General features: G+C 33.5%; 1 protein-coding gene across 1 annotated transcript; it reads right to left on the bottom strand.

The window, feature by feature from the left end:
* Nucleotides 1-6016: 6016 nt before the first annotated feature.
* On the bottom strand, nucleotides 6017-19626 carry LOC141586924 (protein S-acyltransferase 8-like). Its single transcript, XM_074408332.1, has 5 exons — nucleotides 19303-19626; nucleotides 14230-14421; nucleotides 9206-9508; nucleotides 8888-9121; nucleotides 6017-6769 (listed from the first exon to the last, which is right to left on the bottom strand). The coding sequence occupies exons 1-5, from the start codon at nucleotides 19339-19341 to the stop codon at nucleotides 6302-6304; spliced, it is 1236 nt and encodes a 411-aa protein (XP_074264433.1). The 5' UTR covers nucleotides 19342-19626; the 3' UTR covers nucleotides 6017-6301.
* Between the last annotated feature and the right edge of the window lie 3916 nt (nucleotides 19627-23542).

Raw genomic sequence — 23542 nt, 5'->3', positions numbered from 1 at the left:
ATATTAAAAATTATTATTTTAATCATATTCATCATATACAATAATTATATTGATATAATTATTAAAATAAAGTTTTTTAAATAATTATTTTATTATTAAATATTATAAAAGTTATATAAAATTGACTTTTTAGTTGAATTTTTAATTTTAAGTAATAAAAAAATAATTTTTTAACTATATTTTCAAATATAATATATAAATATCAATATTTTTAATAAAATTCATAATTTTCCCTTGACCCAACGAGTCGACCCGTCCGGGTCGGGTCTCGACCCTAAAATAACGGGTCATTTCGGGTTCGAGTCAAACGGGTCACGGGTTGAAAAAACCGGGTTTGTAGCCCTAAAAACGAGTCGGGCGGGTCGGGTTTTCGGGTCGGGTCGAGTTTTGACAGGTCTACTTCCAATTGAAGTATCCTATCGAAACAAATGGTATAGATGATAAACCAAAAAGTTTGAACTTTTTTTTTTTGTAAAAGGAGCGACAAGAAAAATATGTTAATAACGGGATTCGAACCCAGACATTAAATTATCGAATGACTTTACCATCTAAACTATATGGCATTGCAACAAAGTTGAACTACATACAGTAATTTAGAATGTCCTAGTAAGCTTCAATTTATTAGATGAAAATATTACCTAACTATTTTTACTAGGGCTATATATATCTCAAATAAATAAAAAAGTCCTACTTTTGTAATAAAATCAATTATAATGAGACAAAGTGAATTGAGTCGAGAAACTCGAGTAAAATAGCTTAGATTATGTGTCCAAAAGCAACGAATGAAGAGGCAGTATGCCCAAAGAAGTAAGTATAGACCTTATAATGAAGGACAAGTGGAGTAAATGAAGGTAAAGAGTAGCTATGATACTCCTACTTTAGGAGTAAACAAATAGAGATATAAGCCTAACACTAATCACTAATTACCAAATAAATGAGACTTAGATTTGCCAGCGAAGTGACCTACACCAAACCCATGTCCTTTGATACTCGTGCATGTTAGTTAAGTTAACCTACCTTGCTTTGAGCTGGCTAACCTTTCTCTTGGTGCATGTATCAGTAATAATTACAGATAAGACGATTTTATAGTATGAGACGATTTTTCAATATTAAATTCTTTTTTTTCCTTTTTTTATTCAAAAGCCTGTCGTTTCTAAGACTTATAGAAATACCCTGAATGGTGGCCAGGGGCGGATCCAGGAATCAAAAGTACGGTGGACTAGAAAATTTTGCTTACTCATATAAAATTTTTATTTCGATACATTATTTAAAGAGGCTTAAAATTAATAATTATATACTCGCTTTAACCCTTATTATTATATAGTATTGTGCTTCATTTTCATCATATTCGAGCCAATAATTTTGAATTATGATTTTTGACACTTTATCGGTATTATATTACCTAAGTACTTCTGTGCTAATTAAGCTTACATATAACTATTCTTATTATTCTACCGATAAATTGTTAAAGTTATAAGTCTCGACAAATTTTTAGATAATGAGAGCTTCATAAACAAAGGAGAGTAATAAAAAGTCATGTCATACAATAAATCACAAAAAAAATCCGTCTTGAAATTATGTCCTCCTTTGGGTTGGAACACCCAACCACTAGGAAGGTATCCATGACAGTTTACCACTGAGCCAAGGGTATAATTATGTATATTAATTACAATATTTGCTTATTAGTCATTTTGTTCTCAGAAAACAGGTTGGGCTCCAGCCCATATAGCCAATGGGCTGGATCCGCCCCTGATGATGGCAAAAACAAGACATGGACTGCAGTCGGTAGATAATGAAAGTACAAAATATGAAGAAGTTTCAGGAATTACGAAAACAAAACTTTTTTATTAGTAATAAACGATTCTTATTTTTACGAAGTTGGACCATTTCACAATGTTAAACCGTCTACACTATAATCTACTGTATACCTTTATTTCTATGATATTATTATTTCAACTTTAAGCGAGATAAGGTGTATTGTTATTAGAAATCATATACGGAGTAAGAGTATTAATTAATAACCTGAGATTGACATGTGTAGACAAGATCAAGTGTACCTACCTATAGAGTATAGACATATATTGATCACAAATTGTTGTGTGAGACCATTTTACTCATAAGACTAGTTCATTAATTAAAAGCCCAAATAGATTACTCAATAAATTTGTAAAAAAAAAAATTATTTTGATAACCTAAACTTTTAGATTGATAACTTGTATATTTAAATGTGTTAGTTTTCATCATGAAATGCCGAGTTGTTAAAATAAAATTAAAATATAAATTAAATTAAATTTTATAATTGGTCTTCTCTCCTTTTGGGCCAGTCCTATACTATTGGACGGTCCTATAGGAGAGTTGCTGTATATTGATAACCAAGGTTGATAATATATTGTTGCCTCATTAGATATCCATCGTATCTTACCAAAATTTTAAACATAAATTATTGTTATCATGGTTTTATTAGTAACACAAATCCATTATCACAAAATTTCATTTGTGACGGCACGTAGCCGTCACTTTGGAGTGACGGATACCATTTTTCCTCACAAATGACCCAAATAGAGGAGAGAGGAAAGCACATGGGGTGCCCCCACCTTGTCCCCCTATCCGTTTTGTGAGTGACATTATTCGTCACTCGCTCCAACCCGTCTTCAGCAAGACTAATTGATCCATTATTACATTCATTGTATTCAAAAAATATTTGTATATTAACATTTATTTTTCTTTTAAAAAACTTGATATTTTATAAGACTGGTAGAGTTGTTCCTATTAGACCCGTCCCGTCCGTTCCGCTAACAAAGCGGGATTGGACAATGCATTTTTCAAAAATTACAAAAACCCGGTCCATGGACCTGCATGTCCATGGGCCAAAAAAGTTGTCCATTGGCCCGCGTCCGGCTCAAACCCGCTTTTGACCACACCTCCGAATTGCGGAAATAATTCTTGACTTAAACACATGCCATGGATTAACAGAGACTCATACCCCTTGTATCAAGCTATGCACAAAATCTCATTTAAAACGATCACTATTCGCCTTAAGATTAGGACGGGTCAAATAAATACCAAATCACATGACAAATTGACTAAGAAATGCCAAAAAAAAGTTTGTATTATTACCACGATCAATAAATCTCCCCTTGTTAAAAAAAGGTACTCTCCGATTTATTGAAATTTCTCCATTTGCTTACCTCTTAATAGATTTTGGAAAATGGGGCAATTCCTACAAATGGAGTGGCGCACACAGTCCGCATACTATCATGCTTCGACTATGAAAAGATCTAAAAGCAATGAATCTATCATTATACAGAGCAACTCTTAAAATTGTCCATAACTATGTACAGTAAACACTCAGGTTTAACCCATTTGCTTTACCTTGCGGCCTATTTTTTTTTTTTTTTTTTTTTTTTTTTTTGGCAGCAGTAAAGAAAGGTTACATCATTCATATCCGACTCTGAGTCGGATTTTATTATTACATTATTCGACTAAAAACTAAACTAAGGGTGGGGGTGATAATCAAAGTAGGCTTCTTGAGGGGACGGTCGGAGTTGGCCAACTGAGCAAACATTTCTTTTCTCTTCCTTATCAACTGAGCTTCCGAGGAGTACCTGCAACAAGACATACTTACGCCACGAGGACGTAGAAATTTATGGGTGAAAGATCTACTTGTAGAAAAAGTAGATAGAATATGTCTTGGATATTCATCCCCTTGGCTAGATATCTTCTTGGAATTGAGAATTCTCTTCTTGAGTTTGTCAAACCGTCTAAGAGGGTACCTGCAAAGTTTAGACGTTCTAGGGGCAGACGATAATTTGTTAACCGAGGGAGAGTGCATCTTACACTTCTTTGGATAAGCCGAAAACAAGAAAGGTTGGTTAACATTTGCATCATACTGAGCTTGAGTGCAAACTGAAGTGGTGTCATCGGTATTAGGAAAGGATGGCAAAATAGAATCATGAGAAACGACGGTGTTTGGTAATTGGAGGATTTGAGTATCAACAGTAGTGAAGTTGTCACATATGGAGGACGTGCTCGAACTTGCATCGGGGACAAGAGGCTTAACATTATTGCTATCTAAAGGGGACAAATCACTATTCATGGCAACCAGCTTCCTCTTTTTATGACATCTCCTCCTCCTCTTCTTCTTGCACTTTTCTCTTGTAGTATCTTCTTCCTTCGTTTCCTCATTATCAAGGATTCGAATTGTTATCGTCGACAAATCTCTCTTATGATAAAAGCTCACCTTTTTACCTTCCAGGAGCTTTTTATAAGATTGTCCAGCGATCCTTAGCCGAGAGTTTCCTCCACCCTTCTTGGAGAACTCAAGAAGGGACGACGACTTATCTGCCACGTACTCGGTCTTCGCTAAGTTAGTGCACAGATCCACGCCACAATTATTTTGAGCATCCTTCATCTCAATAACCACGCCCTCATTAACCTCTATGCTCTTAACGAGGTTGAAGTCGTGATTATTTTTTGGACCGTCTGTCACCTCCATCTTACCAGCCACACAATCCCTAACACTCAGGTCCATCTTATCGGTCAAACAGTCCCTAGCACTCAAGAAAGGTTCTGATGCACAAACAAGCTTCTTTTTTCTATCCACATCAACTATAGGAGCAACCTCCAACACTCTTTTGCCATTCTCCTTCATAAGAAGATGACTTCTAACCACACCTAATTCCCTTAAAACATCCTTATTCTTGGGTTCAACCACCAAAGCCTCAACCAGATCTAATTCAGCTTCAAAAAACCTTTTCAACTTCATGAATGCTAGCGCCCTACGAAATAAAGCTTTAACATTACGAGGAAAATAGTTTAAGATTATAGAGCACAAGTCCAAAGTAGCTTGAAATTCATCAAGTTTGAGGGCACATGCTGCAAGATTCGAATTAAGTGAAACAGCAAGTTCAGATAAGGACTGAACATCTTCGCTCCCAACAACACCAATAATTAGGCCAAGAAGCTTACAAGCTTCATCGTAACAAGCAGCAGCCATATCAAAATATTTCTGCCTAAAAAACCCATTACCCCTTTCTTTAAGATCCTTAATCTCATTCAAAGACGATCCCTGGAATTTCATAAAATTGCCCAACATCCTTTCCCCGTTATCATCCATAAAACCATCGTTAACATGAGCACATGCAAAAGCTTCAAGAAATTTCCGATGACCACCGATAGTAGTCATAATCTCAAAATAACTTGGAAACCCAAAACCGAACAGCAAAAGAACGCATGTACTGGTACACCAACTTTCAACTAAACAAAAATCCCAAACAAACACGGAGAATAAAGGAAGCCAACTACCACCCCAATTGAAAACAGAAAGCACTAAAGATGATAATCAAAGAAAAAAGATTACTAAACTACTGAAAAGCTTACTACACTTGATCAAGACTCAATTAAAAACCAGAAACCACAAGTGAGGGAAAAGAGATCACCGGCTTGTGGCTAGAAACGCATCGTAGAACAGCGACGAAACGTTACAAGGTAGTCGCACCTCTAGGTGATAATCGCGACACTCAATCGAGAACCGATCGACCTTGAAATCAACACACATAGACCGGATGACCAATCACAACCCTTCTTATTACAACTATACAACTCGCCGACAATCAACGATTTCAGGGTTCGGCTCGCCGGCGACGGGAATGATGAGGTCGTGGGGAGAAGGCCGGCGAGCCGAAGTTGGCGGCGGTATCAGAGTGTGATCTAATTAGGGATTAATTTTTTATAGAGTAGCTGTTTTGGGGTTTTTTGGGGAAAATAGAGAGAGAAAGTCGAAAGCTGGCTGAGATGTTACCTTGCGGCCTATGTACAACGAAAAACAGCTCCAAATTGATGAATCTGGCTCATTTAACCCTGACCCATCAATTTACCGGAAATTTCCTTCAAAGATGTTCATACCAGATGACAAAAGTTTACCGTCATTCAAACAATGTCATCTGACACACTACTATCGAAAGCAGGTCACGTTGTAGGGTTCCTAGCAACCTGGCCTGGAGAACTAGAAAATCCCTTAAAATAAAACCCAGTTAGGAATTTCATCCTTGGAGTTCATATATACACAAAAAGAATCATCAGCAAAGGATCATGCAATCTACATCAGATGACAAAATAAACAAGATAATGATCATGTTGGAGATCTCACATTACATTCATATCACCTACTTCATTCGACAAATGATAAAAAGCCAACCCAACAAAATACAAGTAGAGACATGCAATCCTCTGGTGGTTTCCGGCCAAATGACAGGGCTCAATTTCGAACCCAAGAGATCAAATGTACATAACAAATGGAAGTTCATCCTTGGTGGGTATCTTTAACTGAGACATCACGATCACCTTCCCAGCTCTGACTTCTTCCCCAACTAGCATGTCGGATTTCAGCACGAATAGGCGGAGTATGATAATCAGAACCGACATGGGAGTCTCCCTCAGAGCTGTTATGAAGCACATTGCTCCCTCTACTACGAATATCCTCCTCGAAATCTTCAATATTACGTCTCTGTGAGATTTTAAGAATGTCTCCCCCAAGATCCAAGTCGTCTTCCACCTTAATACGCCGATCATCAGATTCTCCACTGGGTTCATTTTCCGGTGTGGTGCGTGGAGGTGGTGGCCTTTGCATCTCTTCCTGGACAATGGCTCGGAAATTGTTTCTTGACGACTTTATCTTGGTGCAAAACACTTCGACAAAATTATTCAGACATCCTCGATTGTAGACATTAGGCCTGTTGTCAGTTCTATAACGGAAGTTCTCATATGTAGTCTGGTACAGCGAATTAGAATATATCAGGTGACAAGAAGAAAGGTAGAGAAAAGGAAGAGTGTGCATCACGAATTCACCATTCACCGCCACATCAGATACACAAACATACAAGCATTTAAAGAAACATTTAGGGAAATCTTGTCAATAAAAGCAGGTTAGATACAACAATTCAAAAAGTGCACCTTTTTACTTTCTTGGACTTAAATGGCCCTCTATATATGAAACCTACACAACATTATGCAATGCCCCAATGGATCCCGCCTTTGGCAGGATAAGGGGTACGCACAAAGCTTTAACCGGTGTCTTAAAAACGCAAAGAGGTTCTCTTCTAATGCCCATAATGAAAATTCCAGCATATAATGAAACAACACAATGCTATCTCATGATACAAGAAGCATCAAAAGATTAAGCGACTAATTTTGCATTACTTCATCATATTTCAAACCCATGAGTTGGCCCCAATAGAAATGAAATCTGTGTTCACCTAGTCATAAAAAATTTCCAACCATGTGATAAATCTAATCCTAAAATTCATCACTGCAGGAGGAATGACCTTCCCTATTGCCATCATAGAAATTAAGGTCCCATATTGCTAAGATCATTCATGGAGGCCCAATAAAACTTACATTCATTACTAAAATACTCCGTGTATAGACTTGCCATATAATCAAACAAAAGAGAGGATGAATCTCTATAGCTCAGTGTACATCAAGTTGATATTGATACACTTATCTTAACCACGATAAGAGATAAGAACTTAAATATTTCAGAGAACAAGAAGAAAAATGAAGTGTCTTATCTGCTGACAAGGTGATATGCCTTACAAAAAAATTATTGAGACTAATTTAGTGCTAGCATGTATTCACTCCAAGTCTCCAATTCAGAAATTTAATTTTTCTTCTACATATTGAGTTGATTCAGAAATAACTCGTTCTGTCACTTGCACATAGAGCACTTGCATTAAGATTTCAGTAAGCTATACAACTACCCATCATTTCGATAAACTCTAGTGTAATCCTTTTCAAATAGACCTCTTGCCCTAGCATTTCGGTATTCTTTTCAGTACTTAATGATTGTGTCAATGTGAAAATCGAAGGTACTTTTGCAGCAGAGCGAGTAAATAATTATAATACTTGTGTAAATTTAACAGAAAAACTCGGTTGTCGGATAGGCCGGCATAAAATCATTCTGATGCTTCAGGTAATCTAGATCAGAGCTAAACCTGGATACTTAAGAGATATATCTATAAGGTAAAAAAGCAACTTGAATGTGAAGGAGCAAGGCTCCAACCTGCTGTTCCATTTCACTCTTAGTGTGCTGGCATTGCACTTTTGGTTTTCACAAAAAACCTCACTAAAGAACACTTCTTTAGTTTCAGCAACAACTGATGATTCAAAAAATTCTGTTTCTCTGGCCTGGGTGCTAATCTTATAAAAATAGAATTTATTGAGGTGGCGTCAAAGCAGTTACGCTGCAAATCTTATTAAGAACTGACAACAATGAGGGTGCCCTTCCTATCAGATATCTCGCTATCCCATTCTCTTCATACAATTTTTTTGGCCATCAAATAACAAACAAATTGCAGCAGTTGATCATCATCATTCTTGGTTAAACTACTTCAGACAAGAGTAAAGACAGAGAAATCTATGTAGATGAGTTTGGAAGAAAAACATAAGACATGCTTTCATTGGTTGCCTTGCTACACCATGCGTTCCCAACCTGCCACCACTGATAATCTATGTAAGAGGGGTCTGGTTTTAGCTAACAGAAGCTTCTCATTTGTAATACAACATAAGACCATCATCACTCAGTCAGTCAGTCTTCATCTATTTCTCAGTTAGACAACTCATTTACACTAGGGGGAAAACCTTGAATAAGAAAACACGACATACTAAGGTTGCTTAACAAATGTGAGATAATTCTAATAACCTAACATAGGAAACCATCCAGTGACAACAAAAAATATCCAACGAAAATATATATCAAAAGTAATGCTACAAAATAATGCAAAATATTAAGTATTTCACATCCCCACTCAGCTATTCCTTTTACGCATCAACAAGAGTACCAATTTTATTGCTACTGAAAAACCAAAAAACGTAAGTTAATATGACTAACCTGGTTTGTGCTGATAAGGTACAAATGAAAGCCAGTGAGTCCACCAACAAACCACAGGGATATAAAACAATAAGCCATGAGTATTACTGATGCAGGTGAATCTCTCATCGCCTTCCAAACAGAGTAGTGGTTGTCATTCATCAAAACCTTGATATAGAAAGCCGAAATAGCAAAGACAAATATGCAAAGAAGAGTAGCTGAAGATACAAAGAAGAAGAAATAACGATAGTTGCGCTGCAGGGAAAAAAAAGATGCTATCAGTCTGAAATCTAGTATAGTTTGTAACAGCAATGAAGTACTAGAAAATAAGAGGGTTACCAGTCCAATGCATTGACCAACCCAAGGGCAATGGTGATCAAAACGCTCCACACAGTTATTGCATATTGAGCAATGAGAGCATCGTGGTGGACGATACAGCATACATGTATCACAATATTTCACCCTGACTGGGACTCCATTAACCATGACTTCTTTTGTTCGAGGAAATTGAAGACCTGGTGTTTGTCTACCACCACTCTCAACAACAGAAGAATCATAGCGGAATTCTTCCTCTGGTGGATGCGAATTACGTGGAACAATTCCTGGGTCTCTTGTCGAAGTAAACAGCAATAAAGCCAATACCTTTTAGAATCCACCAGGAATATAACAATGAGCCACAACATCAACCAAAATAATCAAAACAGATGGGCAACAATTGTATTAGAGAACGCAATGCTTATCTATCCTTACTATTGTCTTATATCGAGCCTACTTGCTTGTAAAAGCCTTTCCTAAGCTTAGTGAGTCCACAAGTGAATGCGAATATCAGATGTCATCAATGCATGATGTTTAAAACATGTATGACTGTATGAGTCAAAGTAATACTTCAACTAACATGCAGATTTATGCTTCACACTATTATGCTCGCCAAAAGGATGTGAAAGAATCTATATATATACATAAAAGAGAGTTTTTTCGAGCGATTCTAGAGCGTCCACATCATCAAAAATTAATTTAGGAAAGTTTCATAAATAATATTTTCCACATAAAAAATAAAGTGGAGAATCTTTTAATTATTATAATATCTATATTCCTATTTTATATTCATGAGAAGTTTCTAATTTTCATATAAAAACTTTGACATTTCATTTGACAAAAAAATGTCATTATAAAAATTATGAAGGTAATATAATTAGATTCGTGGTAAAAAATGCTTTAATTAGAGTATAGATTTCATATGATTTGCGCATATTAAAGATGGTGTACTTCTTAATACGTTATATGTCCCACATTGAAAACCAATGTTAGTGTGCTGATTATAATACGTATAAATTATAGAATTGTCCCACATTGAAAGATTAACATAAGGTGAGTGATCCTATGATTATAAATAAGAGTCATCATTGGAACCTATATACCAACCAAAAACCTTTTGAGTCTTTTAAGTATTGTTTTGGAGAGCTCTTAAGAGTTTATATCATTATCTTCACAGTATGATATAAATATATTTTCTATATTATGTATTATATTCAAGTGATGTTTATAATCTTTATATAAAAACTTATACATTTCATTTCCCAAAAAAGTATTATAAAAAAATTGTTAATTATACTATAATAGCTTCTTGATAAAAGAAATGCTAACATTAGAATATAATATCATATTATTTGCATATATTTTTAATTATGATAAAAAATTAAAAACAAACGTACGAATATTAATAGATAGTACTCCCTCCATTCAAGACCAGATACAACATTTTCATTTACACACTTGGCAAGACACAAATTACAACGTAAATATCTTTAAGTTTACATTATAAGAAATTTAAAAATTTGATATTCTCATTGTACTTTATAGGTGAATCAAATAAAATTCCACATGACCATGTTTTGTCTTACATATTGCAAGAAATCGTAAAGATTCTATTCGTTCATGAATAGTATAAAAAAAGAATGTTGTATTTGTTTTGAATCGAGGGAGTATATTATTTGCTCATTATTATTAATCCGGGTTAGATGTCGAATTATGTGCGAAAAAGATGGTGTATTTCTAAGTATGTTATTTGTCCCACATTGAAAAATATGTTGGTGTGGTGAATATATTACGTATAAATAATAGAATTGTCCCACATAGAAAGTTTAGCATAAGGTGGGTGATCATATGATTATAAATAGAAGGCATCTTTAGAACCTAAATATCAACCCAAAACCTTCTGAGTCTCTTAAGTTTTAAGCATTGTCTTGGAGACCTCTTAAGAGTTTATTATCCACGGTATGATATATATATTTTTTATATTATGTCCAAGTGATGTTTATAATTTTTATATAAAAATTTCTACATCTCATTTAGCAAAAAAGTAACATAATTTTTTTTTTGAAAAATTATATAATTAGATTTGTGGTAAATAAATGCTAGATTTAGAATATAGTATCATATTATTTGCATATATTTTAATTATGATAAGAAGTTAAAAAAAATGTACTATACGAATATTAATAAATAGTATAGTATTAGATGTTGAACTAGGTGCGAAAAAGATGGTGTATTTCTAAGTATATTGTTTGTCCCACATTGAAAAATAATGTAGGTGTGGTAAATATACTACATATAAATAGTTGAATTGTCCCACATTAGAAGATTATCATGAGGTGAGGTATCACATGATTATAAATAAGAGTCATATTTGAAATTTAGAGGTATCAACCCAAATTTTTTTGAATCGCTTAAATATTATCTTAGAGAGTTCTTATAAGAGTTTGTATTAACGGCAAACCTTAGTTACAACAATACCATACAAATATTAATCACGTAGATATTTATAAAAGCGATTATATGTTACTATATTAGTGATATTATAATGTTTGTTTTAAGACAACCGATAGTATAATAACTTTATTTAAGACAAAATCATAATTAAAAATAAAATGGGTGCTAAATATACATAAATTGGTTATTTATGTGTCATATATAATGATAATCTCTGCACTAAAATAGAAAATTTATGAATTATAATGCAATCAAGTGTTGCATAAAACGATCTTGAATCCACAAATAAATCAATAATAAGCTTTTTTACTTTGATAAATAGTAGAACTAAATCATTTTAACTTTCAAATATAGTTAATTATTATACCTCAATACATTTGAGTAACTAAAACACATCATAATTTTTAACCATTAATCAAAATAAATATTTTGCATTTGTTTATACATTTTATTGCCTCCTCAATTACATCTTAAAAGTCGTGTTAGGAAAAAAATGTAATTTAAATCATATCATTTGTACATATTTTAATTATGACAAAAAATGAAAAAAAAAAACGTAATAATATAAATAGATAGTATAGTATTTTCTCATTATTAAATCGGGTTGGATATCGAAATAAATGTCAAAAAGATGGCGTACTTCTTCGTGTGTTATTTGTTCCACATTGAAAAATAACGTAGGTGTGATAAATATACTACATATAAATAGTTGAATTGTCCCACATCAGAAAATTATCATAAGGTGGGGTGATCCTAAAAATTACTTTAGGAAAGTATCATAAATAATATTTTTTGATGTAAAAAATAAAGTGGAGAATCTTTTAATTATTATAATATTTATTTCCTATATTATATTCAAGTGTTGTTTCTAATTTTTATATAAAAACTTTTACATTTCATTTGGCAAAAAAATATCGTTAAGAAAATTATGAAAATAACATAATTTGATTCATGGTAAAAATGCTATCATTAGCGTATAGATTTCATATAATTTGTACATATATAAAATTGTATACTTCTTAGTATGTTATATGTCCACATTTGAAAAATAATGTAGAATTATATAAAAATAATAGAATTGTCCCACATCGAAAGATTAACATATGGTGGTCTTATGATTATAAATATGAGGCATTCTTGGAACTTATGTATCAACCCAACATCTTTTGCGTCTCTTAAATAAGATGTTTTGACTTTTGATCATATCTAAATAAATGATTAGACATAAGATGTAAATATTAAAATCTTATAACCATTTTTTGTCACTAAGTTAATTACCCCGTTGCAACGCACGGGCATCCAAACTAGTGGTTTAACATGTTACACATATCAATCAATCAATACTATATATTAAATCCAGAAACCAAGGGACTTCAATGTAATTAAAGAAAGTTATACAAATTAATTATACTATATAGTTTTAAATCAATAGCACCGTGTGATGGACCTGATTAAGGGATCTCAATGCAAATATTATATAGTTTGGGTTAAAATTAAATTATATAGAAGCTTGGTAATTTTCCTAAACATTTATAAGAGACTAAAACATGGTCAATTTCCTTAAAATAAAATAATTAATTAAGATGGTCAATTTCCTTAAAATAAAATAATTAATTAAGATGGTCAATTTCCTTAAAATAAAATAATTAATTAAGATGGTTAATTTTAAGGAGACTAAAAGAAAGAAGATGCTTGGTAATTTACCTAAATATTTATCAAAGACCAGAAGATAGCCAATTTCCTTAAAATAAAATAATTAATTAGTATAAACATGCACACTTATGGTATTAATTATTATCATCATAAAATTATATTTTAAATTTAAAATCTATGCAATTTTAATAAACTTTATAGTTTATTAGATGTATAGAGATGTTAATTATTTAACATACAAAAATATAATATGTAAGTTATAAATAATTCAAGTTATATTCCATAATATATAATATTGCATAATTCTTTCGATTAGATTTAATGCATATATGTAATATATTTATATAAATATATAATCCTCTTAAAATTGCATGCTTAAGTAGTAAAAGTAATTTCGTCAGTAAAGAAAATAATTGTAGTAATATTGGATATAGTTATATGATAATCACTCATTTGACTAGTAAAAGTAACAATATTATCAGCGAGATTAGTGAAAGTGGTAGAAACAACAACGGGGGTAGTGAAATAATCAATATTAATGCGACAATAGTGATAGTAACAATAATTATGGTGGGAGTAGTGAAATTATCAATATTAATGCGGCAGCAGTGACCGTAACAAGAAGTACGGCGGGAGTAGTGAAAGTAACAATGATTACGGCAAGTAGTGAAATGTTATTACTATTATTTCATTAATAAGAGTAAAATATTAATAGCGGGAGTAATGAATTTGTCTCAAAATTTATTTCATTGTAATTTTAGGATATGTCATAGAAAAATATATTAATGATAAATTTATGGGTTATGCAACCTTAAGTAATTTTATTTAATTAAAAAAAAAATTAATGGTAAGTAGAGGTAGCCCGGGCGAAGCCGGGCACTAATACTAGTAACATTATAAAAACAGACAAAAAAAAAAGTTATTTGGGCTGAACTTCTTACATATATCGTGAACACTATGGTTATCACCAAGATTGCATATCCAGAGTTGTATGATGCAAATTGATGCGCATGGCGCAGGTGCCATGCCACAAAAACACAAAAGATAACAACTGGAACAGTGATCAGTGCTAAGCTGACAAGTAGCGATTTAGCATCAGGCCCCAATATCAGCCGCCCACCAAAGATAAATTTCTGCAGTAAAAAAGAGGGAGACAGAGAGAAAGAGTGAGAGAGAAACATTTAGAATACAGACATGAGCAGCAAAATCCTGGACCTTTTTTCCTATGAACCTTAACTTAATTCTAGTGTCCGAGTCTGACTACTACAAACTAGTTAACTAAAAAAGGATCGATCCGAATTCCACACATGCACGATACAACAACAGATAAAATAATAAAATTAAGCTAATATTTTAAAATTAACTTGAAAATAATTTCACATTCTGGACTTAAATAATATTTCCATGCCCACATATTGCCCTATCACGGCCTTGTCATGTATACTGTTTGTTGGTAATTTAGGGTGCCGGGGTCTTGATCCATTTTTTGTTTGACATGGAAGTCTAAGAGCGCTTAACTTGTCGTATTAAGTGCCCACGTAAACTTTGGAAGGTCACCTTCACATTATTTGACTTGATGGACGACATGTTGTCTCCTTATTTGGTGTTTATGTCACCACAGTAACTTTGGAGCCATGACACATGTCACAGGTGGAACATTAACAAGACGCATAACAGCATGCAGACTAACTGTCCGATTTATGCCACTACCCGATAATTTTATAACCTTAACGGGGGTCAGAACTTCCACCATCCTGACAATTTCAGGTAGCATAACAACAACATGAGGACTAACGATGACCTTTGTAATCATTTAGAAGGGTTGAGAAACGTGCGACGACTAGCAAAGGGTGATATCGACCTAAGTATGGGAAATGGAGCTAAAGTAGCTGCTGTTTCTGTAGGAAAATATGTACTAAATTTAGCTTCAGGATTAGAGTTGTACTCAAAAAGTTCATAATATGGACTAGCCTATTCGCCTCACATGCTAATGATATTATAGGAAACAGAACTTTTTCATTTCAAGCGGAACTTGTTGCGAATTACCTTGAAACTTATTCAAACCAAGATTTGTACGGTTTGGCAAAACTCTAGACTACTATTGATCAGAATAATCGTTCCGACCACTTATGCCACTAATTTAAACACATCGATGAATTTGCCCTGGCTCTCTTGAATAAAGATCGGTCATTTCAAAGTCAGCCAAAACTAGCCACTATAGAATAATTATTGAGGCATAGAGGCATGTTACTTCAAGCATAACTCAATCAAAACAATTCCACCTTGCGTGATCAACAATTCAACAACATTACCCCAATACCTTAAGGACTCCCATCTATGATGAGGCAAAGGAAAATTGGACAACACGTAATGAAGTTGCAATACGAATCACGTCAATTGACGCTAATAACAATATAAGAAGCGCAAATGGTTTACTGACCACTGTTTTCAAACTTCGCATGCAAACATACATTGTCCATCGGATATTTTACTACCGCAGAAACCCAATAAGAGTCCATTTATGCCACATTTTCCTTGATGATCAAAGAAAAGTCATCCAATGTATCACAGCTAAAAGAAGCAAAGGAAATATATTTAAACCAGTTCTTTGTTGTTGTGGGCCATTATTCACAAAGATCATAATTATAACATAGATATTTGAAGTTCACACCCAAATTGAACTTCAGGTGACAGTAGTTACACACTGAGATTGTTGTGAACTCCTCCAAAATTCAAGAACACAATAAGCAAAGACCAAAAAAAAGCGAGGGATTACAATGTTCCTTCCACTAGAAGAGAGCCAAATATCAGAAACTAATGGATGCCCTCAAAATGCAGCCAGCAAGGCTGTTTGAGTATAAATTCAATGTGATTGCGAAGTTAGCCAACAAGGAGTAGAAACGAGTAAAATGGAAGTTTTGAGAGTAAAGCGCTACGGAACATTTTCCCAATGAACGGTGAAGTAATGTTTAGTTACATAACTAGAAATGAGTTGTTAGCTGCAACCTTCAGGTTGCGCTTGCACGTCTAACTGAGGCTAAAAAGGAGATCCAAACTTGTGCACTAGAGGCAATGTTAGTCACACTTGTTTAGGAGTGTCGAAGAAGACTTTGCGTCAAAGAATTTGACATGAGTTTGAAATTTTACTTACACTGGGATACGGTTGAAAAAATATCTTGACTTGCATAAAAAAAATATAAAAAAAGCATTATTCTCTATTATGAGAAATGTTTGGTTATATTTCATCCCCAATGTATGAGAAGAAAATTAGCCCCAAAAATATAGCTGTTGTGGAAAAATTGCCTGAATGCTTTCAGTGCAGTATGGAATTATACGAGGAATAGGTACGAGTGGAAATCAAAAACAGAAAACAAATAGTGAAATCACCACCCGGAAACACTCTCTTTCGCAAAAAGAAATGTTACTTACAAGTTACAACCAAGCAATCAACATGCCTAAACCTGCTATCAATGTTGCACTTATCAACTATCATCCATAATTATCATCACCACTCCTCCCTCTGCTCACGGGCTCCAAGCCAAGCATCTCTGGTAAGATTGTCCATCAACACTCACGCCTAAAAGACTAGTCTCTCACTTGCTTAAACATCTACAAGCCGCCTTTTTAATTCATTTTCAACCCAAAAATCACAAGGATGGCTCTACAACATAATTGGATTGCTCGTAGGAATGGTGGTGGAGGTGAAGGTGAGACTGTTAGATGGTGAAGATAAAAGCACCGTCTTTTTCTGACAGTGAAAGCTGAACTTCAGGCTTCAGCAATAAGCATGCTAGGATTGGCCCAACAATCTAGGTCTCATTTGGGTACTGGAGGTCAAAGTAAGAATGCGTCATACGTGACGCTTACATTGGTCTTGTGAATTCGAGGCTGATAACCAGCAATTTTAAACTCTTGTCTAAGCAAATTTACATTCTTTTTCACTGGATAAGCAGTTGTTTTATCCTTCTAACTCTTGCTTCATCCCTCCCTAATCAACACGGACAATATCATTGGAATATTTTTCAATAACATTGTCGGACTTATCTTTTTGCCGTACATTATAGTGTAAAAGCACTAATGTTGTCTGGAAACCTAAGTTTTGCAAGTATGGAGTATTTATTTGCAACTCTAGTAGAAAGAACAGTATTGGAAAAGGCAGAAGAGCCAAATAGAGATATAAGTTATCACTAACCAAATACATGGTCAAAAATATTTAATAAAATGCAGGGATATCAGCCGAAAAAACTGAAAGGCCTTGTTCGTTATCCTTCCCTATGTAAACCTGTCTCTTTCCTAGGAGGGTATTTTAAGCCCATCCAGAGGTAGCTTTCACCATCTTTTTTCTACTCTTATTATTTATTCAGCACCGTGCCTTCATAGTTCATATCTGTGAATCTGTTAACCTTTCTATCTACCTTCTGAGGGTAAGTGTGTTGGTGTAGCGTCTAAACATGTCGAAGCTGACACATACCACATGTCAGGTCAACCCATGTGTCATGTAACACACAACTCACTAAAAAAAATGACGTGTTGGAGCATCATAGGCACAAACCAAGTTCGGCCAATAATATCACTACATACAACAAAATCTATCTCTGTAAAATTCATATGATGCACTTACATTTCTTTTCTTATTTTCCTGGTTATCAAACCTATAGACTAGCCAGGGTAGACACTTAGCCGGTCATGGAATGCGAAGGTTGTTATAAATATTGATTAGCATCTCCATCTTTCTGGAGATTGTATGTGATATTTTGCTAAAGAGACCATATTAGACAAGGAGATTCATGGATAGTCAAATGCCGCACGGATATTATGGCAGATAGAAAACATAGTTGACAGCAAAGATAGCATTAGACTAACTGAGCAAGTTACTCTATGATAAACAAGACATGATGGACCTGATTAAGTGTTACCCTTTGTTTGGATGGACATATTTAGAAGCATGGAGGGATCCATTTTGGCTCTAGCAAGTCATATTAAAATTCCTCCAAGATAGGAAAGTTTAGGAGAGGAAACTCCCTTGCTCCATTCCCCGCTCCTCTCCCCTCCCCTCCCTTCTTTATCCCTCCTCTTCCCTTCATTTTCTTGTATCCAAACAAATGATTAAGCTAAAGGTAACCATCGATCAGTGAAATACAAGAAACTGAGCAATTCAAAATATCACATGTCCACGATAAACCACAACGAATACACCTTCATAGTTATATCACAGCAAACTCACAACCTGAAATTCAATAGATTCCATGCTATTTGCAAAATGGTTCAATATGCAAGGCAAACAGCGTTCCCATCCTCATTCGCCAATGAATGCTTCAACGCCAAATACAGCACCACCAACCCTCCTTCCAAAAACAGGTACTATTTTCCACAACGTGCAAATTCAGGTGAAGGCAACACAAAATTAACAATTATCTGAGAAAGCCGCATCTTCCTATGAGACTACCACCCCTTATCAACATTGGAATTACTAAGCCGCTATTGAAGTAAGACAAAATGAATGGTTCATCATGAGACGGCCCGACTCAAACCCCAATACCTAGCATGCCACAAATTCTTGCAACAGTTCAAACTAAGCTAAACTCCTGTACATAGAATCACTAAATTACACTATTAAATCTTTCCAAATACCTCAGTACACACCCAACAACTTTCGGTCTTTCGCAACCAACAATTCCTCACACAAACTCAAACGATTCCGAAAAACCTAAAAAACCCACCAAAAATTCCACAAAAAAAAAAATCAAACAAACCACTGTATTCCACACTATCCTAATCTCATATCATCTAAAACTGCTAAATTACACTATCAAATTCTTCCTAAATACCTAACCAAAGATTCCAACAAAACCCATCAAAAATTTCACAAGAAACAATCACAGAAACCACTAAATTTCAACATAAACAACTAAAATACAGAAAACCCAACACAGAAAACACAATAATAAACCAAAATTAAGCACAAAATCAACAGTAACGAAGTAATTAAAACAAGGGTTTGAAAAATGACTTACATTATTGCCCTTCCATAGTTGATAAACTCGTTTGTCCATAATAAATTAGTGTGCACAACAGAATAAAAGCTTCCTTATGTTGTGCATCTCATTAATTAATTGGTTCCTACCATAAATATTGATATTAATTACCTGCAACTATATCACTTGAAATTTAGTTTTTATGTAAGTGATGTATTATACTCTATATTATGTGTGGAAATGTTATGGTTAGAGTGAATGAATGGTGGGAGAAAGTGATGATCTGAATAATGAGAATGTCGGGGGGTTGCGAATTTTGGGAAATAATATTGTTTTTTTTGTTCTTAATTTGGACATTAAGGTGTTGACGACGTCGATTTGTCTCTCTAGTCGTCGTGTTGGTTGCTACTCGTGTGACCACCTTAGGTAACACGGACACGTGACATGACACCACATGAAATTTAGGATATGAGATAAATTATTTAAAATTAATAAAATATATATTTTATAGTTATATTTAATGTACCATTTTTATTTTTGTAAATATATTTGATAATAAATTTAAATAATTGAAGGTAAAATTTAACTTTAACTATAACGTATTCTCATTTCTTACTCAAATCCGTCTTCTAATCAATCGCTTCTAGTCTTTCGACATCTCATTCCTGGTTTATAGGTATCTGACACATTTAGGCGTGTCCGACGAGTGTCGTGTCGGACGATGTCAAACACGGGATGACTGGCTAAGAGGATGTCCGTGCTACTTTGGTGGTCACACTGGTGTGGTGTTTTGGGGCAGAAATCAAATGTGGCACGAAAATAAAACATAATTTTTTTTTTTTGAAATAAACCTGATAGGGCTCACAAGTTATTATTAATCAAATCCGCACAAGTCAAAGAATCAAGGTTAGGGGGTAAAGAATTCGACCACCTACGTTCACCTAACGACCAAGGTCGATAATTAGCAAAGCACATAAGCGACCCCACTAAAGTTCCTATGAATCCAACTAAACGAAACATGTTCAAAAACTATAAATCTCATCATAGGCTAGGAAAATAGCACTTCGTCCCCTGCGTCTTTGCTACAGATCATCAACAACGATTGAGCAATCTCTCTCAACGGTCACTTTAGCAACTCCTTGATGTATAGCTTTCTTGAACCCGTATAGAATTGCCACAACTTCCTGTTGGAGTTAGTATCCTCCACAATAGTGCGTTTACATAATAAATCTCATTAAAGGAATATCATCAGATATTTAATTATTTTATCCTCGTCAGTTGATTAACGTAAATCGATAACGGTTGGCTGACTAGAGTTTGGCATTATTGTCGTGAGACGGCGGTGATCAACTGACCCCTTTCGATCACACCTATAGGAATGAACCCCAATTGATAACTAACTAGTTTTAACCCGTGCAAAAAATGCACGGGTCTTTTTAAAATTCTAATATTGGAAGTATAAGAGAATATTTAGATAATATACATTCCTGTTTCATGTAAATTTTACGGGTCTACTTTTAAAAGATCAATTATGAGTAAAGTAAGTTAAATTATTCATCTACTCCATGCACATTATAATCTCCGCGCTTTGGCTAGAAATGTAAGGGTCTTATTTTCGATAATAGCCGAACGGTTGAGATGGAGCATAGCTATAGAAAATCTAATAGACCGATGGATTGGCTTGCGAATAAGGGAATAGGGGCGAGCATTACTAAAACATTTGTCGAGTATCCACCGGCTGAGCTTCGTAATATTCTGCGTGAGGGCATTCTCGAGGCAGCTATTTTCCGTGTAGTAGCTAATTAGTTTTTCGAAATTGCCCCTCATTTTTAATCTTTTTTACTCTCCATGAGTAGTATATTTATTACTTCCTAATTGTTAACAAATGATTGGAAGATTATTGATCAAATGCTACCTTTTTTTTTCTTATTTTATAATGTTAATAAATTAACTAATTTAGATCTCGTGCAATATATGCACGGTATTATAAAATTTTATTTTTTAGTGTGCTCCGTATTATTTATGAATTTTAAATTGATAATTCACTTATTTTTTTTATGTTTCTCATCACTTTATTTTAATTTGAGCAATAAAAATTAAAATTGTAAAAAGTCATGAAATGAATATTTTAATGAAAGTTTTTACCGAGAACTTAATGATTTTATTTTTAAAATATTTTTACTATTAACATTTTTTGTGCAACTTCTTATCATTAAAAGTCAATGAATTTTTATGTACCATTATTTTTTTTTGGTGCAATATTTTAAAAGTTATGTACTCCCTCCAATTCACAATAAACCTCCCTATTTCCTTTTTCGGTTATTCACAATAACCTCTCTATTCCCTTTTTTGGTAAGTGTTTGTGTGGTCCAAATTTAATTGTATGGTGGGATAATGTATTTGTGTGGTCCAAATTTAATTATATGGTTGGGTAGTGTATTTCCTTAATTTTTGTGCCAAAATGAAATGAGAGGTTTATTGTGAATTGGAAGGAGTATATTTTTATCATATAATAATGGAGATAAATTTATGTATAATGTGAAATAAAATAGAATGTTTTAAATATTAACTTTATTAAAAGATTGTGTCATTAAAAGATTGTGAGATAATATATGCTAAAAATACTATACTTTATTTTAGGAAATATTATTTAGGCGGGAAAAATAAGAGTTTCGCCTATTCATTTAGTAAATAGGGGATTAATTATATGAGATACAATTTATTTAGTCCCTTGATTTATTGACTAATAGGTTAGTCAATTATTTTTAGAGAGATTTCGAGTTGCGAACTCGAGGAGCGGCAGTTATTATTCAATTATGCGATAATTAAATAATAAATTTTGGGAGACGGGTTTTAGTTAATTAATTGTTAATTCACTAAAATTGTACTAATTGATTAATGTGATTAATATTAGTACGTAAATAATATGTGTAGCGGTACACGTATATTTACGGAGTGATTTGGACGAAATTAATTGGAGCATTTAAACATGAAACAATGTCTAAATAAAATTTACACGTATTTAAGCGACAAATATAAGAACCAAAATGGACCCGTAAATGGTACATTAGACCCTGTAAATGGAGTGTGGTGGATGATTACAAACATAATCATTACATTTTATTTATTTATTCTTCCACAAGTTATCTTATGTCTTTTGCATGTGATATGTAATTGAACATAAAATAAGACAATTTCTACACTCCACCAACTCCCACTCCACCGGTTTTCCCCTCCTATATACTCCATCTTATGTTCATTTTTCCACTTACTTGAACATCTTGCATGTGAACATTATTTTCTCTCTAAAAATAATAAAAGCCTTTACTAAGACTTGTTAGTAAATAAAAACAAATAATCACTAAGATTGTTAGTATTATTTACATACTATCAAGGGTTAATTTTACAAGTATCTAGTTAATACTTGTAAGATTATTTTGGGTGTAGTTCTTGGGTGCAACTTGAAGGAGACTTTCTTTTTGAAGGTTTTTCTAGGAGGATCATCCATATTTATTTAGCTCAAGAAAAAACTAGATAGGTGATCTAGTTTGTGCCCATTTTTACCATAAAAATCAATGTAAGGAAATTGTTTTTTCTTAATCTTTATTTTTATGCTTTTATATTTGCATGCATGTTACATAGATCACTAAATGAACATATTATGAGATAATTTGCATGTTGATTTTAAGCATATTAATAAATTATGAGATAATTTATAAAAACTCAAAAATTGTGTTAGAAGCGGTTTTAGCACGGAAATTTTTGGGCATGCATACCTACTGATCTCAAAAGATTTGTGGTAAATTTTGGTGATTTATGAAGTTATTTTGCTATTTTTAATGATTTTTGGTAGAAAACCGAGTCAAAATGCCGTTTTTTAGTTAAGAGTTGACTAAAAATAGTTAAAAGTTGATTAGGGTCATGAAATGTTTATGGTGTTTCATACATGTTTTCTACAGATTGTATGTAAAATTTCGAAGGTTGGTTTGAAGTTTTGCATGTTTATTGATTTTATGAGGGTCGATAAAAGTGAAATAATTTAATCATATACTCGAAACAATTGTTCCTGCCCTTGATAAATTTATGTACATTTAAAAATATTATTTAAAAGTTAAAAGTGAAATTTAAAATGTGATTTCAACTTGTTTTGATGTTTATTGGTTTTAGTGGTTAAAAACCGATAAATATCTATCTTTTTCTTCATAAAATTTATCCGGAATTTTTGGGCAATTTTTCTGACCTTTTGGTATTCTTGGGAGTGTTCCAGAATACTCAAAAT

Source organism: Silene latifolia, chromosome 6, assembly GCF_048544455.1.
Source record: "Silene latifolia isolate original U9 population chromosome 6, ASM4854445v1, whole genome shotgun sequence".
Classification (NCBI taxonomy): domain Eukaryota; kingdom Viridiplantae; phylum Streptophyta; class Magnoliopsida; order Caryophyllales; family Caryophyllaceae; genus Silene; species Silene latifolia.
This window is presented reverse-complemented; position numbering and strand designations above follow the sequence as displayed.

Bases quoted from the DNA above. Each gene is read 5' to 3' on its own strand.
- LOC141586924 (XM_074408332.1), bottom strand. From the start codon at position 19,341: ATGGACAAACGAGTTTATCAACTATGGAAGGGCAATAAT. The intron at 14,422-19,302 runs GTAAGTCATTTT...TTTTTACTGCAG, and splicing joins AACTATGGAAGGGCAATAAT to AAATTTATCTTTGGTGGGCG. The intron at 9,509-14,229 runs GTAAGAAGTTCA...GGATTCTAAAAG, and splicing joins CCATAGTGTTCACGATATAT to GTATTGGCTTTATTGCTGTT.